At 51.2% G+C, this 19,722-nt stretch overlaps 1 protein-coding gene across 1 annotated transcript in view; it reads right to left on the minus strand.

The window, feature by feature from the left end:
• Positions 1 to 12,928, minus strand: part of LOC307213501 (uncharacterized protein) — a 79,742-nt gene extending 66,814 nt beyond the window's left edge. The window contains exons 1-5 of the mRNA XM_079971419.1: positions 12,668 to 12,928; positions 11,370 to 11,532; positions 10,296 to 10,445; positions 9,466 to 9,626; positions 2,194 to 2,367 (exon numbers count right to left, since the gene is read on the minus strand). Coding sequence (XP_079827545.1) covers positions 2,194 to 2,367; positions 9,466 to 9,626; positions 10,296 to 10,445; positions 11,370 to 11,532; positions 12,668 to 12,850 — 831 coding nt within the window. The 5' untranslated portion in view covers positions 12,851 to 12,928. The remainder of the gene's footprint in view (positions 1 to 2,193; positions 2,368 to 9,465; positions 9,627 to 10,295; positions 10,446 to 11,369; positions 11,533 to 12,667) is intronic.
• Positions 12,929 to 19,722: the final 6,794 nt, after the last annotated feature.

Genomic DNA, 19,722 nt, shown 5'->3' on the forward strand with positions numbered 1-19,722 from the left:
ATTAAGCCCTGATATACTCAGTCCCAGGGCGGGGAACCAGTCAGTGCCCAGGAGACTGGGGCGACTGCCCTTCGCAATCACCAGTTTGAGTACCGCCTGTTTGTCCCGGAACTGTACTCTCACGGCACACTTTCCCATGACATGGATGCGGCCCGCTGAGTATGACTGCAAAGTTGCCAGGAAGGGCTCCAGAGGGGGCAACTTACCCCGGGAAAGAATGTCCTCGCGGTCTGGTCCGACACGATAGTGAATCCAGATCCGGAGTCCACCTCCATGTCGCACAGCTGACCCTCAATCTTCACCTCGATGTGTGCCTTGCCTTGCGCTGGAAACTGCACGACCCTCCCGTTGATCTCTGTTACGTAGTGGCAGTCCTTTAGAACATGGTTTGCTGTGGCCGATCTGCGATGCTCCAGTCTAGGTGCTCCTGTCGCTCCCAACGCCGCTGATCTACAGACCCTGGCGATGTGACCTGTCTTTCCGCACGTCCAGCACATAGCATCCCGGAAACGACAACTCTTCCGCTCATGGTTTCCGCCACAACCAGGGCACCTGCCTCGGTGATCTTTGTGCACTGTGCAGGCCTGACGCACTGACTCGACCCCACGGACTGGGCTCTGGCTCGGAGTAGCCTCTAGCTCGTCCATGGCATGCGCAACTTCTATCTGTGGCTTAGGGGCCCTGCGACTGGCATCAAGCTCCTCTCTTTCATAATTCTCCATGGCGGTGGCCTCCTTCAAGGCTGAAGCAAGGGTAACCTCTTCTTTGGCCACGATGCGTCTTCTGGCTTTCTTGCTGCTCAGACCACCGATAAACCGATCCAGGAGAGTCTCTTCCAGATCTTGGAAGTTGCAGTGCTGAGCGAGCTTCCGCAGTTCAGCTAGAAATGCAGATACAGACTCCCCAGCACGCTGCTGCCTCTTATGAAACTCCATCCGCCCAGCCATCTTGGTCTCAGTAGGCGCTAAATGGCTTGTTAGGCAGGCAAGAATATCTTTGAGAGATGTCTCACTTAGCTTCGCTGGGGCAAGCAATGCCTTGGCCAGCTTGAAGATCTCAGGCCCACAGTAGCTCAGGAATGTGGCCCTTCTTTTGCTGGCATCGGTGATTCCTTGAGCCTCTGGGAAGAACTCGAAGCGTTCGACGTAGTCTTCCCACGTGTGGGGCTCTGATGGCTGGAAGGGCTCCAATACCCTTGGACTCTCCATTGTCCTGTGGGCAGGGTCGTCTTCTCAGCTGGCCAGTGAGTCTTGTTCTTAGCTACAATCCGGACTCTGAGGCAGAGCTGCGTTTAACCGCTCCTCAGCATTCCGGATCCCATCCTCGTCGCCAGTTGTTGTGACGTGGGGTTTGTGATTTCAGCTCTCTTGACATAATATGCTGGAGACAGTTCTCTAGTAACACTTCTTTATTAAGCAACAAGACTGGGGCCTGAGGAGGGGAGAGCTACATTTATAGGGACAGAGAACTAGCTAGAAAGGATACATTTTGGAGGGAACAATATCAGGCAATCACAGTCCTGCCTTTTGGAGGAAACCAATAAGACAGAGGATCCAAATACAGCAGCTTAAATGAACCAATAGTAGCTGTACCCTCTGGAACCAAAAGGCAGTTACTTTACCCTAATGCAAATACAGACAATAATAATACAAATATAAAATCCTTTGACTCAATACACAACAGCCATAATTTAAGGGTAATTGGTCAGTGCATGCGCCAATGTTTTTTCCTTGCTCCAAGATGCCTCCCCACCCTCAAAGTTTCCTATCTCCTCCAGTGTGAAAAACGCCTTCTTCTCAGCACACAAGGCATTTTCCCATCCCCCTTGTATCCAAAGGGAGTCTGGCAACCATTACCCCTTATCACTGCATAATTATCTCTCTTGGCAGAAGCTCCACCAGCTGATGGTCAGTCTGACATAATTCCACCCCTGGAAATTCATATACGCCCATTGGCCTGTTTATTTGATCAGGGATTTTTTTTCAGAAATGCTGTTGAGCACACAACCTTTGCCCCTGCAGAGGTAACTTCTGTAACACATTAATAATGGCTGACTATTGGGAAATGGTAGGAAGTATGCCAGGTTGGTCCCTTCTGCAATAAGACTTCCTGACTACAACTTATGCGTTCACTTGCGAATATGCCCTCAAAACATGAATTGAAAATGTCAACGCTTATTCTGGGCCAACTTACCTCTTGTTGTTGGATAAGAAATGAGTCAATAAAGCTCCTCTGGTCATTTTCATCCAGATCTCTGAGGTGTTTTATGAAGGTGGCATTTATGAAGGCAAACAGCTCAGCTCTGTTTTGATTGAAAGTCTTAGGAGCCCCCAATAGAAAACCAAGAGCAGGAAACATGTTATACAGCTGAAAGGATAAACATGTGAAAAAAGGAAAAGAGACATTAGGAAAGCCCAGTACAGTTCTCTCAGCTGGGTGTCTCAAAGCATGATTGCCCAAATACAACACAAAGCTCTTGAATGGCATTTGGAATGGGGGATGGGGTAACTCAGCATAGCATAATTTACGTGCAACCCCAGAATAATACGCTATGGCAGTTTTCCTCTGGAGGTTCGCCTTCAGAGAGGGAGATCTGCCCTTGGAGGCCCCTTCTGAGCCATCATGGAACCAACTATCACTTGTTTTTCCTTGTTGTCAGGGACTCAGCGGGAGCGCAGGGAGGAGAGGAGATGGAGAGCGAGGGGGAGCAATCTGAGGGCAGCGTAGGAGAATATGACAGCAGCCCGATAGATTCCATGAGCCTCTCCAGCGAATCGGAAGATTCACAGAAGGGGGCGCCGATGGGCAGGGCAAGGGGCGACCCAAGGGGGACACCCCAGAAGCAAGGGGCCAGCGGGGACTCCCAGAGCAGCAGTTGGAGATCAGGACCAGCTTCCCCACCAGAGCGTAGTGGGGGGGAGGAGTCCCAGGTGTCAGAGCCCACATATGCACCACCAGCGAGAGAAGATGAGTCAGGGTTGACCACGCCTCCATCGGAGAGCGAGTTAACGGTCAAGAGGAAAGTTGCAGGCTGGGCGCGCGCGCCAAGTTCAAAGGTACAGGCGAGCGGCACAGAAGGTAGCCCGGATAGGGAACCAGGTCCTAAAGCCCGCCGGAAGGAGGGGCAAGAATCGTCAGGGTCAGCGTCAGAGGAGTCCAGGAAGGATGAAACCCTAGCGGGCAGGAGGGCCCAGAGGAGAAAGGAACTTAGGAAGAGGTGGAGCAAGGCGAGAGTCTTAAACTGGTGTGGAAGGGGAGGAGACTCAGACGGGACTTCGCCGGTCTGAGGTCGAGACGTAGAGCTGCACGCTGTGGCTTTAAAATGGAAACTGAACCTCAATAAAGACTTTTGTACATAACTACAGCCTAGTGTTGGTCCTCTGTGAGCTGGGACCTGGAGGCAGCTCTGACAGTAAGTCCCGTCCAATTCAAAGAACCTCGTAACGTGAGAGGACGCAGCGAGGGGTGAAGATTGGTGCTTCGCGAGCTCACAAAAGCAGCACAAGATGACTACAGAAGAACGACTGGCAGCTTTGCAAGACGCAGTGGTACAACTCAACGCAGAAATACTAGCGGCAAGGAGGAGAGAAGAGGAATCAGATGCTGTCTGCAAGGATCTGCAAACCAGGTTGGAAATGTTGACTAAACAGGGGCCACCAGGAGCCAAATCAGAGGGGATCGGGCTCGGGAAAAGAGGGGGGAGCCTTGTGTCGCATTTCGATGGGAGTCTGCAGCAATATCCTAACTTCAGAGCAGACGTAGTTTTTGCGCTAAAGTTGCTGGAGAAGGACTTTAGAGATGAGCAGGAGAAAGTAGGCTTCATACTAACGCATCTCCATGGAGAAGCTAAAGCGTGGTTGCGCAATCTGTGGAGAGATAATGATCCAGCCCTCCAAAACGCAAAAGCCTTCATTAAGGCAATGGACGATTGTTTTTTATCGGAGATAGATGTGGATGTCGCTAGAAAAGAGATTCACGGTTTGAAACAAGGCAGAGCCACTGTAAGGCAATATCATTCCCGCTTTTTTGCATTGATCAACGCGCTGGGATGGGAAAAAGACTCAGCATCCGTCAGGGACCTGTTCTGGGAGGGGCTAAACGGGGCTGTGAAAGACGAAATCGCAAGGGGGGAGAGACCACGGAGCACTCAAGAAGTGGTCCAGAAGGCGCTGACGATTGGTGTGCGGCTGGAAGAACGTCCCTGGAGCAAAGATGAAGGGCGTTGGGGACGCACGCCAGCAAGGGCACCTCCTTTCTTTCCCAGAGACTCAGCGCGCGCTCAATCCACGCCTCCACTGGGAGGGGGAGAGGAGCCGATGGAGATAGATGGTGCCAAGGCTCAGTCAGCAGCCAGAGCCCTCACACCAGGAGCAGCCAAAGTGAAGCCTCCTAGAGGGAACAGGAAGTGTTACATCTGCGAAAGTGCTCAGCATATGGCAAAAGAGTGCCCCCAGAGGCTCCGCAAGCACAATGCAGCCTCAGCAAGAGTAACAGAAGCAGCTCAGCAGAGGGAACCGCAGCAGGGAAACGACGAAGTCTGGCTGGAAGCAGAGCCGCTGGGGCCCAGCCAGACGAATCAGTGAAGCAGTCCCCAGGAATCTTACAGCCCACAGACCCCCTCCCGCCCAAACCAGTGGTGCAGCTCACCGCAACACTCCAGCTTCCCAATGGGCTCACCATGGAAGTCCCTATTACCATTGACTCTGGTAGCAATGCAGACTTTATAGGAGTGGATTTCATCAAGCAACATGGCATAGCGCTCCTGCCTGCCACGATGCCCCTGAAAGTAGTGACAGTCGATGGAAGAGAATTGCTGGGGGGACAGGTGGTACAGCAAACGCCGCCAATGGTGATGCGAATTGGAAATCACCGCGAAGTCATCAGCTTCAATGTCACCCAACTGTCAGACACGCCCATAGTGTTGGGCATGAGCTGGTTGGACAGGCACAGCCCGGCATTGGCATTGTACCAGCGTAAATTGACCTTCTGCTCCTCCTACTGCGCAGAACATTGCATCATGACTAACCAGGAGGACGAGGGGCAAGAGGATGACCCACAGCTACAACTGGGCATGCTGCAAGCGGTACCCGAAAAGTACGAGGCGTTTTTGGAGGTCTTCTGCGAGAAGGAAGCGGACAAGCTGCCTCCCCACAGACCCTACGACTGCAAGATTGACCTCCTGCCGGGGGCAACGCTGCCGACCAGAAAACTGTACTCCATGTCTGAAGACGAACTGCGAGAGCTCAGGGAGTTCATAGATCACAATTTGAAGCGGGGATTCATCCGAGAATCCAAAGCAGTGGGGGGCAGTCCTGTGTTCTTTGTGAAGAAAAAAGACACGCCCCAAAAGAGGCTAATAGTTGATTTCAGAATCTTAAACTCGAAAACCAAGCCCACGGCTTTCCCGATGCCCAAGATCGACGACTTGCTCGCGACGGTGAGGAAGGGACGCATCTTCACCAAGTTGGATCTACGAGGGGCGTACAATCTTATACGCATGCGGGAGGGTGACGAGTGGAAGACGGCCATGTTCACGCCATTGGGCACCTATGAGTATAGGGTTATGCCCTTCGGTTTACAAAATGGCTCCCACTGCTTCCAAGCCTTCATGCATCACGTGTTAGTGGGGCTCCTCTACAAGAAGTGCGTCTGCTTCCTGGACGACATTCTGATCTTCTCGGAATCGCAGGAGGCTCACGAAAGAGATGTCAAGGAAGTCCTGCAAAGACTACGGGAGCACAGGCTTTACGCCAAACTGGAGAAATGCCAGTTCGACATGACGGAGGTGGATTTCCTGGGCTACAAGCTGTCCGACAAGGGAATCGCCATGGACAGCGCCAAGGTACGATCAGTACTGGACTGGAAGAGCCCACGCAATCGGAAGGAGGTCCAGAGGTTTGTCGGCTTTGCTAACTTTTATCGCAAGTTCATCAAGGGTTTCGCTATGCAGACGGCGGCCATCACGGACACCCTCAGCTCCAAGAAGAAGAAGTTCATCTGGACGGAGCAGGCGGAGCAGTCTTTTCAGAAACTCAAGCGTCTTTTCGCTTCCGAGGAACAACTGCTGCATGTGAACCCCAGCAAACCCATGAGGGTGGAGACGGATGCCTCCGACAGAGCCGTGGGGGCAGTCCTGTTGCAGAAAGACCCGCAAGGGGATTGGAGGCCGTGTGCTTTCTACTCCAGGAAACTCAGCAAGTCGGAGCAGAACTACACCATCTGGGACAGAGAGTTGCTGGCCATTCATGCAGCATTCAAGGCGTGGCGGCACTTCCTCATCGGAGCCAAATACACGGTGCAAGTTCGCACGGACCATAAGAACCTGGAGTACTGGCGCACGGCGCGGTTCCTGAACCAGAGACACATCCGCTGGGCGGAGTTCTTTGCGGATTTCGACTTCAGGATAGAATATATCCCCGGAGACAACAACATCATGGCTGATGCGCTATCCAGGAAGCCGCAGTATCTGGAGGAAGCAGCACCGGTAGCGGCCAAACACATTTTCGCACCCAAGGCGTGGGCATGCGCTTCAGCCACAGTAGACCTGGAAGCGATACGGCGCGAGCTGCGAACAGATTCCTTCGCGCGATCCAAGTTGGAGGAGGTGCGCAGCGGCACGGCAAAGGACGACGAGTTCCAGATACGCGACGGACTGCTCCTCCGCAAGGGGGCCATCTACGTACCGGGAGATGAACTCCGCGCGACAGTACTGCAACAGCTACACGACGCACCCAGCGCCGGACATTTCGGCAAGGAAAAGACGGTGGAATTAGTAGCCAGAGACTTTTGGTGGCCCAAGATGCGGGGAGAAGTCGCTGATTACGTCACGAGGTGCGACACATGCCAAAGGGCCAAGCCAGTACACAGACCGCCGGCGGGACTGTTAGAACCGCTACAGAACCCCGTCCCAACCGTGGGAGAGGGTGGCCTTGGACTTTGTCACTGACCTGCCCAGCTCGAGGGGCAAAACAGCAGTACTCGTGGTAGTCGACATGTTCACCAAGATGGCGCACTTCATTCCTTGCGCGAAGGTGGCCACAGCGGAACAGACAGCCAAGCTGTTCATAGACCACGTGTTCAAGGTACACGGCCTGCCACGGTCTATCCTGTCCGACCGGGGGCGCCAGTTCATCTCGAGTTTCTGGCGGAAGCTGATGGGAATCCTGAACGTCAAGGTCAACCTAGCGTCGGCAAGACACCCGCAGACCAACGGACAAGCGGAGAGGGTCAACGCCATCATGCAGCAGTACCTGAGATGCTACGCCAACCAGCAGCCCTCGACCTGGGTGGACTACCTGCCCCTGGCCGAGTTTGCCTACAACAACACACAACACGTGTCCACGGGGGTGACACCATTTTTCTCCAACAACGGGCGACATCCCAGGACCTTCCCAGGCTTAGAGAAAGAGGGGGAGGGGGAGCCGCAGGGAGCAGAGGCATTGGCAGAGGAGTTACAGGAGGTCCATGAACAGCTCCGTAGGCAGTTAGACCTAGCAAAACACGTATACAAGATGCAAGCAGACAAACACAGAAGAGTGGGGGAGGACATACGGGTAGGGGACTGGGTCTGGTTAGCGGCCCAGGCAGTGCCGGCCAGATCCTTAGCTAAGAAGAAGCTAGGACACAAGCAGCTAGGCCCTTACCTAGTCGAGGCACAGATCAACCCAGTGGCCTTCCGTTTGACACTACCGGAGGGTTCCAGAATGCACCCGGTCTTTCATAGATCGGTGCTAACGCCCTACAAGGCACCTCACAGGTTTCAGGAGCCAGGGACAGCTCCCAGTCCGCTTAGAGACGCACCCATGACAGGGGGGTCGCCGAGGGCGGGGCCACTCAACGAGGTGACGGAGATTTTGGACTCGAGATGGGGGGAAGAGGGGGTCGAATATCTCATCGCAAGGGAAGGTGCCCCGGCCAGCGCCAACAGCTGGGTGCCGTACTATGCGGTGGAGGAGCACTACCTCAAAGACGAGTTCCACGCACTCTTCCCACACAGGCCCATGCCGGAGGATTATTTTGACGAATATCTTTTCACCCCCACACTCTCAGCCAGTACGTTTCAGGGGTTCTCCTCGGCTGAGGAGACGGTTCCAGAGACTACCTCGCCGGAGGGGTCGGTCTCAGACTTGGGTGCGGAACGCTCTTATTGGTGGGACACTCAACCCGAGGAGGAGTGGCGCAGGAGACTGCTCAGAGGGCCCTGGCACGCAGACTCCCCAGAGGAAATGGGGGAACAAGGGGGCATGGACGGGTTGGGGGAGGACCCTGGGTTCGAGCACACCGGCAACGAGATGGAAGTGGAGGAGAGCGACGTCGATGTACCCGTCACGGACTGTCAGCATGCCAGGGGGGAAGAACTGTATCCGGCATGCACCCCCACAGCATTGGAGCACCCGGAACCCACGCCAGAAGAGGGGGAGGGGGAAGGGGGGCTTCGAGGGGGGATGGATGTCAGGGACTCAGCGGGAGCGCAGGGAGGAGAGGAGATGGAGAGCGAGGGGGAGCAATCTGAGGGCAGCGTAGGAGAATATGACAGCAGCCCGATAGATTCCATGAGCCTCTCCAGCGAATCGGAAGATTCACAGAAGGGGGCGCCGATGGGCAGGGCAAGGGGCGACCCAAGGGGGACACCCCAGAAGCAAGGGGCCAGCAGGGACTCCCAGAGCAGCAGTTGGAGATCAGGACCAGCTTCCCCACCAGAGCGTAGTGGGGGGGAGGAGTCCCAGGTGTCAGAGCCCACATATGCACCACCAGCGAGAGAAGATGAGTCAGGGTTGACCACGCCTCCATCGGAGAGCGAGTTAACGGTCAAGAGGAAAGTTGCAGGCTGGGCGCGCGCGCCAAGTTCAAAGGTACAGGCGAGCGGCACAGAAGGTAGCCCGGATAGGGAACCAGGTCCTAAAGCCCGCCGGAAGGAGGGGCAAGAATCGTCAGGGTCAGCGTCAGAGGAGTCCAGGAAGGATGAAACCCTAGCGGGCAGGAGGGCCCAGAGGAGAAAGGAACTTAGGAAGAGGTGGAGCAAGGCGAGAGTCTTAAACTGGTGTGGAAGGGGAGGAGACTCAGACGGGACTTCGCCGGTCTGAGGTCGAGACGTAGAGCTGCACGCTGTGGCTTTAAAATGGAAACTGAACCTCAATAAAGACTTTTGTACATAACTACAGCCTAGCGTTGGTCCTCTGTGAGCTGGGACTTGGAGGCAGCTCTGACACTTGTCCTTGGAGTCCCGATGGCAGTGAGGCCAGAAAGCGTGTGTGCAAAAGAGACTTTATTATAGTTATGGGATGACTGTGCCATGTGAGTTTTCTAAATATTTTGAATCATCACCAAGTTTCTCAAGAGACCAATATTCTGTGTTTTGTGGTGAAACCTGAACAATATACTATAAACATGTTTCCCTGCCCACTTTGCATATACTGTTATTACAATCAACTGTTTGTTTGTTTTAACTGGGAAAAAATAGATTACCATGACTGAAGAGCTTCCAAAAAGTTGGGCATTTTCATTAGTCAACTTCAGAAGTCTTATGTATTTGGGATCTTCATAATCAAATCGCTTGCCTAGTAGTATGGCCACTATTATATTGGCAACAGCTGCATTCATAATTGTGGTGGTCTCAGTCGGGTTTCCTATACATGAATATGACAAACAAAAATATTTTGTTGAAATTCCAAGTATGGAAAGGGCATTGTTTTTAAGTCTGTTCTTTGTTGCCTTAAATCCCTACTGGCAGCTTACCTATGTGTAGACCTCATTTATCAAAGAAACTGATCCTAAGTGCTGCTGGATGTGGCCATATGTTGGCTAAGAAATGCTTAAAGGGGCTTGGAAGTCACAGCAGCTATTGGAGTATAATCTACACACTACAGAAGAAACAGACCGATTACGTCTCCACAGGAAACCCTGGGAACTGTAGTTCTGGAGTTAGCGATAAGTATGGGCTCATCCACATTTCCACTTCACACATGCTTTCTAGGTATGGTTGAAGCATTTCTCCCCCTTCCCCATTCCTTTCCAAGGTGAAAACCACTCTTTAGCAGTAGATCAGAACCAATGGCAACTGGAGAAAGCCCAAATTGCTCAACAGCGTGGTTTTTCCCAAGGGAAAGCAACAGGAGAAGAGGATATGTGGATGAGCCCTATGGAACACAACACTCCAAGCACCTTTAAAGTGCTGTGCTTATGCAGTGGTTTGACTTCACCCCTGGAGGCACACTGGGATCTGTGCTTCTGGAAGTTAGGAATATGTAACACAATACTATGGTAGTGTAGCTATGCATCAGAGGAAAACAACCCACCTTCGTAAGATTCAAATTTCTTTATCAGGACACTGCATTCCTCAACAATTCTATCCTCGATGGACCTCTTTTCCATTCCGTAGTCCCGCAATGTGCTTACAGCAAACCGCCGCATCACTTTCCAGTTCTCACCATTAGACAGAACTATACCTGAAGAGATGGGAAGAAAGATTTCATGTCTGCATGGTCATTGTACAAAAATATCAATAAATTATGTTCTGCATTTCTTCCACGGAACTGAGAATGTGTTCCAGCTATTTTCCCATTCAGACTCAGACTTCTGAGCTTTGACAAAGTAGCTGGTAGATGTGCCATCAGAGCATGACCTGAGAACACATAGATAGAGAGGATAGAGGATTGTTTGTAGATGTCAGGGGTCCCAGCAGCACTCAGCTTGATACTTTGTAATCCATGGGCAGACATTATGCCTCCTTCATGTTTCCTCTCTGTATAGGCTGGACCAGAAAATGGTTAGTCAGTTTCCACCTGGTGTGTGGCATTACTTTTCCATGAGACGATTATTGTCAGGTACCATGCTGAGGAGAACTACAATGAGGAGGAATGGTGGGAACTGCCTCTTCGCCTCACCCTGAATCTCCCCAGGAGCAGGAGGACAGTATAGATTTAGATCGGTGGTTTGCAGAGGGGCATAGCTGAGAAGGCAAAAGCTGGGAAATACTGGATGGAGCTAGGAGAAGAAACACTGGAAAAGAGAGGGTTTACACATTCACAGTCATTGGATAACATCCTCCCCCCCCTCGATCTAGGAGGGCTCAGAAAGTCTCCGAACAGAAAGCACAGCAGCTACATGTTCAGGTTATGAGATGTAGGAGTGACGTGGATGGATAGGGATGGCAGGGGGAGGGGGGGAGCCTTAATGGGGAGCACCACCATTCTAGCAGAAGGCATTTGTTGTCCCTTGCTATGATTATTGAAGAATTCTAACTGGTAAGAAGACTCTGTTTCCTTTGTTCTGCTTATCTACTGCCATGGGGGGAGGAAGCCAATTACCCAAAGCCTGACAATTATTCACAATTCACATTACCAGTTTCAATAAAAAGGGAAGTGCCTCACCGAAGTCTTGTGCAAGCCCTTGAAATAATGGAACGATGGGCCTGTCTGCAAATGCGTCCGCCTGATTAACCAGAGCCTCCTTTACTGTCTCATATCCTGCCAACACCACAGCTTTCTGGGGTCCCATTTGGATGCTGAAGACAGGGCCATACTGCTTTGACAACTGGAATTCAATGGAAGAAAAAATGGGAAACAGAGTATACCCAAAGAATAAAGGTAAAGGTACCCCTGCCCGTACGGGCCAGTCTTGACAGACTCTGGGGTTGTGTGCCCATCTCACTTAAGAGGCCAAGGGCCAGCGCTGTCCGGAGACACTTCCGGGTCACGTGGCCAGCGTGACATCGCTGCTCTGGCGAGCCAGAGCCGCACACGGAAACGCCGTTTACCTTCCCGCTGGTAAGCGGTCCCTATTTATCTACTTGCACCTGGAGGTGCTTTCGAACTGCTAGGTTGGCAGGCGCTGGGACCGAGCAGCGGGAGCGCACCCCGCCGCAGGGATTCGAACCGCCGACCTTTCGATCGGCAAGTCCTAGGCGCTGAGGCTTTAACCCACAGCGCCACCTGCGTCCCAAAGAATATATTAATGTAAATAATCTCTGACAGAACTGACTGCATTAGCTTGCACATTTACCTAAGGGAAAAGACTCATTTATACATTCCACAGAATCTAGTAGCAAAGTTTTACTATTATTTTCAGCTTTTTTCAATAACTACTATTGAACGCAGCAGAAATTACTTCCATGTCATTGTGCCTTGGACCGAGCTGAAAACATATGACTTAAAAATAGTAATTTTGTGGAATGAATTCCCTTTTTGTATCTTTGCAAATCACCATGCAAAACGGAATCCAAATAACATAATGATAAAGTAAAAGAGCATTGTCTATGCCTCAATGCTCTTCAAAACATTTGCTACTAATAGCTGTAGCAGCAACATTTGCTAGACTCATGATACAGCAGCTCAGCCCTTTCACCGAGTTCAGTTGTGGTGCGGCAGCACAAATATTTGCTAGGAATGCTCAGGAAACCAGAACAAAATAGGCAGTTGTAAGGATAAAAGTGATTATACCTTTAATGGCATCTCTCAAACCTAGTTTAGAAAGATAGGCTCAAGAAGGAGGTTGGGCTGGGCAAGGTTTGCACCGACACTTTTACATCCTTGAAAATGGAGGCAGAGTCAAAATGTAATGTAATATGTAGTAGTAGTAGTAGTAGTTGTAGTAATTTTCTACCCTGCTCTGCTGACTGGGCGGCCCCAGTATCCTTTAGCCTTGCCATGAGAAGAACTGGAAGCTTTACCTTTAACATAGTTCTGTAAGGCCTCTTCAGATCCATGATGTGGAGATTCCCAATGAGAGGTAAAGGCCTGGGACCTGGTGGAAGATTTTGGGAGCTCTTGTTCCAGAAAGTGCCCAGTTTCAAGACAAAGGAAATCATAAGGATAAAGAGGAACAATGCTGGAATCGGCTCTGTCCAATCCATTTTGTTTCAGCAAGCACTTTTTTGCAGTGGTTATAATGAAAGCTACAGTGCAGTTTGGTCAAGGACAATGTCTTGCAATTGCAGTGAGCAGCATATATATTATGCTAGGTACTGTCTCTAGTGAGTCATTAAACCACCCAGTAAAACTGAAAGTGTCCTGCTTTGTCCCTCCAATTTTTCCTTCTCCTCCACAACTATTCAAAGCTGTATCTCGGATGATTTGCCTTTCAGTTTAATATTTACTCAAGGGGGTACTACCCACTTCCACAAACTAATGCTTTCCAGAACAGATTCAAACTCTCTTGAATCTGGCCGCAGATCTGCCACTCTGGATTATCTGTAAAATTAATCTGTTATAATGGGAGTAAAGGCAGCATTGTGAAAATTCTTTGGAGTAATAATTGAACTGCATTTAGGGATGGATGTTTGAAAGTGCACCAGTGTGGACTTCCACCGAGGCAAGATGGGAAGCCCCACAGCAGCACGGAGCCTCTGAGGACCACAAGCACCAATGGCACTGCCTGGCTGGTGCCCGCACTGCCAATCCAGCCACTGCCACGACCAGTAGGTTAGCACGGGGCCCAACACAACAACCAGGGAGGTTGCACCTTCCAGTCTCCTCAGTGGCCTTGACCCCACTGGGACCTGACAGATCCCATCGACAGCCCAGCAGAGTTCCAAGGCCTGGAGACCTCCAGAGCCAAACAGAAAAGAAGAAAAAACCTCCAGATAAAAACCTGGCAAGCCAAAGGCCTACACTGTCTAAGAGACTTCTACGAAAACAACAAACCCATACCAACACATGAAATCCAAGACAAACTAGGGCACACCTAAATACCTTGGCTAACACACCATCAACTACATGCCTTCTTAAACAACCCAGCAGTAAAATCAGCAGCCACTAGGCCCTTGACCACCTTCAAAAACTTTCTTTTGACAGCAGAGGGACACAGCAAAGGGATGGTATCCACAATATAAAAAATATTGCTCCAAAATCCCACAGCCCCCCTTGACGCAATCAAAGAACAATGGGAGCACAACATAGGCTATGAAATCAACACTACCCAATTCACTAGAATATGGTCAAACCTTCCTTTAAGACCATATCAGCCAAAAGAATGGAACTCTGGAACTCACCTACAATACAGGTGGTGCTTCACACCATGGAAACTGGCACTGATACACCCAGGAGCCTCACCAAGATGTTGGAGAGGCTGCACCTCCACAGGCACATACCTCCACATGTGGTGGGAATGCCCTCCAATCCAACCCTTCCAGACAGCAGTCCTACAAGAGATATGCAAAATAACTAAACAGATATTAGAACTCACCCCAGAACTGGCCCTACTGAACATCTTCCAAGATCATAATGACCACTCACATTATACAGAGCTTATAACCCACCTACTCTCAGCAGCCAGAAGCCTCATAGCCAAACACTGGAGAGACCTGTCAGGAGTAAACATGAACCAATAGTATCAAATTGTTTGGGAAATGGCCTTACTAAAAAAGCTTACTAAAAAAGTCTCTGCCATGTCTTGATTCCCTACAGAAACATGACCTGGCTAAGCTCCTGAAACCCAACTGAAATCTTGCTAATGATCAGCAGAGATTGGGGGTGGTGTGCAACCTATGTAACAAACAGTGCTTTTTTTCTGGCAGAACTCTGTGGTACACAGCACTGGCACCTTTATATATATATGTAGGAAAAAAGCTGAAGGCTGATCGCTGGAGAATTGATGCTTTTGAATTGTGGTGCTGGGGGAGACTCTTGAGAGCCGCATGGACTGCAAGATCAAACCTATCCATTCTGAAGAAAATCAGCCCTGAGTGCTTACTGGAAGGACAGATCCTGAAGCTAAGGCTCTAATACTTTGGCCACTGTCAGGGAACTGACATCAGAGCAAGAGGCGGAGGCAGGGCTCCAGAGCGATGCCGGAGAGGGGACCAGCAGGGGGGAAGGAATTCAGCATAACACCAGTAGAGAAGAGAGGGAGATGGAGGAAGTGGAGACAGCTCTCCAAGACCCTTCACCAGAGACTAGTGGAGAGAGCGCTGACACGCCCCTGCCTTCCCCGTACTTGCACAGACGAGTTCCGCGCAGGGAAAGTAGGAGGAGACTAGGCGTCAAACAGCTCTTATGCTGGAAGAGGTTCAAGAAACGCCCACTGACGGATTCTGCAAGTGACTGACCGGTCACGGAGTGTGAGCTGTCAGCCAAAGCATGGTTGGCCAGGCAATATAACTAAAACTGAAGGCAACTTACGCACAAGTAACCCCCTTACAACCATTACAGCCACTTCATGAGAAGAGAAGACTCCCTGGAAAAGACCCGGATGCTGGGAAAGATGGAGGGCACAAGGAGAAGGGGACGACAGAGGACGAGATGGTGGGACAGTGTTCTCGAAGCTACCAGCATGAGTTTGACCAAACTGCGGGAGGCAGTGGAAGACAGGAGTGCCTGGTGTGCTCTGGTCCATGGGGTCACAGAGAATCGGACACGACTAAACGACTAAACAACAACAAGGAAAAAAGCACTAGTCACAAGTAATGCTTTCCATGGTTTGAAGTGTCTTAAATAAATTGTACTGCTTGTATTTCAGTTTCTTTGACTACAGTGGTATTATTTCCTTTTACTCAGTACCATCATAATCAATAGCTACTGTTTATTTTATGCAACTGATTCCCAGATTAGGATTTTAAAATTTAACTACCAATATTATGGTGGAAGGGACGTGGGTGGCGCTGTGGGTTAAACCACAGAGCCTAGGGCTTGCTGATCAGAAGGTCGGCGGTTAGAATCCCCACGACAGGGTGAGCTCCCGTTGCTGGGTCCCTGCTCCTGCCAACCTAGCAGTTCGAAAGCACGTCAAAATGCAAGTAGATAAATAGGTACTGCTCCGTCGGGAAGGTAAACGGTGTTTCCGTGCGCTGCTCTGGTTTGCCAGAAGCGGCTTAGTCATGCTGGCCACATGACCCAGAAGCTGTACGCCGGCTCCCTCAGCTAATAAAGCAAGTTGAGCGCCGCAACCCCAGTGTCGTCCGCAACTGGACCTAATGGTCAGGGATCCCTTTACCTTTACCTTTGTTATGGTGGAAAGAGTTGAGTTAAATTCAGTATCTATGAAAAGAGGCACTAAATTATAGCATCTGGTTTCATTTTAGGGTCTGTCTGATCAACTCCAGGAGATTGCAGCTTGGGTGTGAAGTCACTTGTCACTGCTGCATCGTGAGTGTTTGGAGTGTAAGGCCTCTCCCTCCTCGGGCTAATTCCATCTGGCCTAGGGGGCGGGGCCCAGGCTCACCTCCGTGATAGTTTTAAAGACACTGGTGCTGCTGCAGCAAATGCTAAAGATGTTTTATATATTTTAAGGTGTTTTAAACGTGTTTTTATTGCTTATTTTGTTGTACCACCGTGAATGGTGGTTTTTATCGATGTATTTTTGTTTTGTTCCATCTTGTTTTGCTTTGGGGTGGGATATTGAGTGGGGTGGGGATTGGTTTTTGTTTGGGCATAATTGTTTTTCGGTTGTTTTGTTTTTCTATTTTGTAAATGGAGGTTATTATGAGGCTTGGGATTGCTACCGTGGAGGGGCGAGGGAGGTATGGCGGTGGGGGCAGATGTTATAGGCGAAGGGGATCGAGATACGGATATGCTCGTACCCCTTCCAATCTGCGCCCTATCCCGAGAGACGAGGGTAGGGTGAGCAAGGATTACTCACCTCCTTCACTGGTGTTGTGCAATGCCAGGTCTATAGGCAACAAAACCGCCACCCTGCGAGATTTCTTTACCTCGCAGGGGGTCGACCTGGCTTGTGTGACGGAGACCTGGGTGCGCGAAGGGGTAACTGTTACCTTACGAGAGATGGCGCCCCCGGGTTTCTCCGTCCTCCACCAGTCACGGACTGTGGGCCGGGGGGGAGGGGTGGCATTATTAATCCGGGAAGATTGTTCTTTCAGGGCTGTACCATCGCCATCGATCCCCGGCATTGAATGTGTTGGCCTAGTGTGGGGCTCCGAGGAGAGCTTGGCTGTCTGGCTGGTTTACCGGCCACCTAGTGCACCAGCAGCCACCGTGTCAGGCCTGCTGGAGGCGGTGGCCGGCTGGGCCTTGGAGTTCCCAAACCTATTGGTATTGGGAGACTTCAACTTCCATGTTGATGCCGCTCCCTCCTCACAGGCTCTGGACCTGGTGTCTTCCATGGCGACACTAGGGCTCTCCCAGTTTGTTTTGGGCCCCACACATCAAGCAGGCCACATGCTGGATTTGATCTTTGGTGCTGGTATAGATGTGATCATGTCTCCTTCGATGAAGGTGCCATGGTCTGATCACTACGCTCTGAAAGCCAGGATTGACTTTCCACCCCCACCCTGCTTAGGTGGCGAGCCGATTTGGGCTCGCCTGCAGAGGCTGATGGACCCTGATAGATTCCGTCAAGCCTTGCGGGACCTTGCTCCCCCTGGCGACTCATTGACTGAGCTTGTTGAGGGCTGGAATACCCAGCTCCTGGCAGCCATCGATGAGATCGCACCTAAGTGCCCTCTGCGACCCCGCAGAAACCGGGCTCCCTGGTTTACTGAGGAGCTTCGGAAAATGAAGCGGGACCTCAGATGGCTAGAGCGAGTATGGCGGGGTGCCCGTGACGGAGCCTCAAGAACATCTTATAGGGTTTTTATGAAAACCTATGAGATGGCAGTGAAGGCCGCTAAGAAGTCTTACTTCTCGGCCTCCATTGCATCCGCTAGCTCTCGCCCGGCACAATTATTTAGTATAATTCGGTCTTTAACGTCCCTTGAAGGACAGCCAAATTTAAATAACAATCTGACACACAGCTGTGAGGCATTTGTGAGCTTTTTTGCGGAGAAGGTCCTGTTGCTCCGCCATGACCTCCCTGCCACTTTGGATACAATAAAGGAAATGGAGGCCCCTCGACTGTCCTCGGGTCCAGTATTGGACCATTTTGACCGGATATCTCCAGCCGATGTGGACAGACTCCTCCGAGCTGGAAAGCCCACCACCTGTCCTCTTGACCCGTGCCCGTCATGGCTGATTAGAGCGTGTCTAGACGAGGTGCGGGCCCTCCTGGGGGATATCATCAATTTGTCCCTTGGCACCGGGATATTCCCAGGGGAACTGAAGGAGGCAGTGGTGCGTCCGCTCTTAAAGAAAACATCATTAGATCCTTTAGATCTATCCAATTACCGCCCGGTCTCGAATCTTCCATGCCTGGGTAAGGTGATTGAGAGAGCGGTTGCTGAACAGCTTGGTAGGTTTCTGGATGAAACATCTGCTCTGGATCCATTCCAGTCCGGCTTCCGCGCTGGTCATGGGACCGAGACGGCTCTGGTCGCCCTAACAGATGATCTCCGCAGGCAGCTGGATCGAGGCGGGTCGGGGCTGCTGATTCTTCTAGACCTGTCAGCAGCCTTCGACATGGTCGATCACGAACTCCTGGACCACCGCCTTGCCGACATGGGGATCCAGGGCACAGTCCTTCAATGGCTGCGCTCGTTTCTCTCTGGTCGGGGACAGAGGGTGGCGCTCGGGGGAGAATTGTCATCGCGCCACTCCTTGGTGTGTGGAGTGCCTCAGGGTGCGATTCTCTCCCCGATGCTTTTTAACATCTTTATGCGCCCCCTCGCCCAGCTTGTCCGGAGTTTTGGGCTGGGTTGCCATCAGTATGCTGATGACACCCAACTCTATCTGTTGATGGATGGCCATCCTGACTCGGCCCCAGACACACTGGCGAGATGTCTGGAAGCTGTGGCTGGATGGTTACGTGGGAGCCGGTTGAAGTTAAATCCTTCGAAGACAGAGGTCCTCTGGCTGGGGCGGGATGATATGGGATTGAGGGGGCAACTCCCATCTCTTGCGGGGGTGCAATTAGTGCCAGCACCGTCTGTTAAGAGTTTGGGTGTAATCTTCGATACCTCCCTCTCTATGGAGGCGCAGATTACAGCTATAACAAAAGCGGCATTTTTTCATCTCCACCAAGCTAAGCAGTTGGCCCCTTATCTCTCTCGCCCTGACCTAGCCACTGTGATCCATGCGACGGTCACCTCCAGACTGGATTATTGTAACTCGCTCTACGTGGGGCTGCCCTTGAGACTGACCCAGAAACTCCAGCGGGTGCAGAATGCGGCGGCAAGACTCCTTATGGGGTCTTCGCTGCGAGATCACATTCATCCGGTTCTATACCAGCTGCACTGGCTCCCGGTGGAGTACAGGATCAGGTTTAAGGTGCTGGTTTTAACCTTTAAAGCCCTATACGGCCTAGGACCCTCGTACCTACGGGACCGCCTCTCCTGGTATGCCCCACAGAGAAACCTACGGTCTGTAAATAATAACATCCTCAAGGTCCCAGGCCTCAGAGAGGTTAGGCTGGCCTCAACTAGAGCCAGGGCCTTCTCGGCTGCGGCTCCAATCTGGTGGAACGCTCTGTCACAAGAGACTAGGGCCCTGCGGGACCTGACATCCTTCCGCAGGGCCTGCAAGACAGAGTTGTTCCACCAGGCCTTTGGTCAGGGCGCAGCCTGACTCCCTCCTCTGGCAACCTGCACAGAATCTTGCTTAATCAGTTGCCATTAATTTGATTTTAATTGATTTTTATAATGAAATATTTTTAGAATGTGCGATTATTTGATTGTTTGATTGTTTGATTGTTGTTAGCCGCCCTGATCCCGGCTTCGGCTGGGGAGGGCGGGATATAAATAAAATTTATTATTATTATTATTATTTGCGTATTTATTTTATCAGTAAGCATTCTCTCAAATTATTTTGCTGCCAGGTTCTGAATGCATTAGAAACACAAGCGTTGAGTGGGTAGTGCTGTAATGCGTGAATGTGCATGATATTAATACTAGTCCAGAAA

This window comes from Podarcis cretensis (assembly GCF_951804945.1).
Source record: "Podarcis cretensis genome assembly, chromosome: 3".
Lineage (NCBI taxonomy): Eukaryota > Metazoa > Chordata > Lepidosauria > Squamata > Lacertidae > Podarcis > Podarcis cretensis.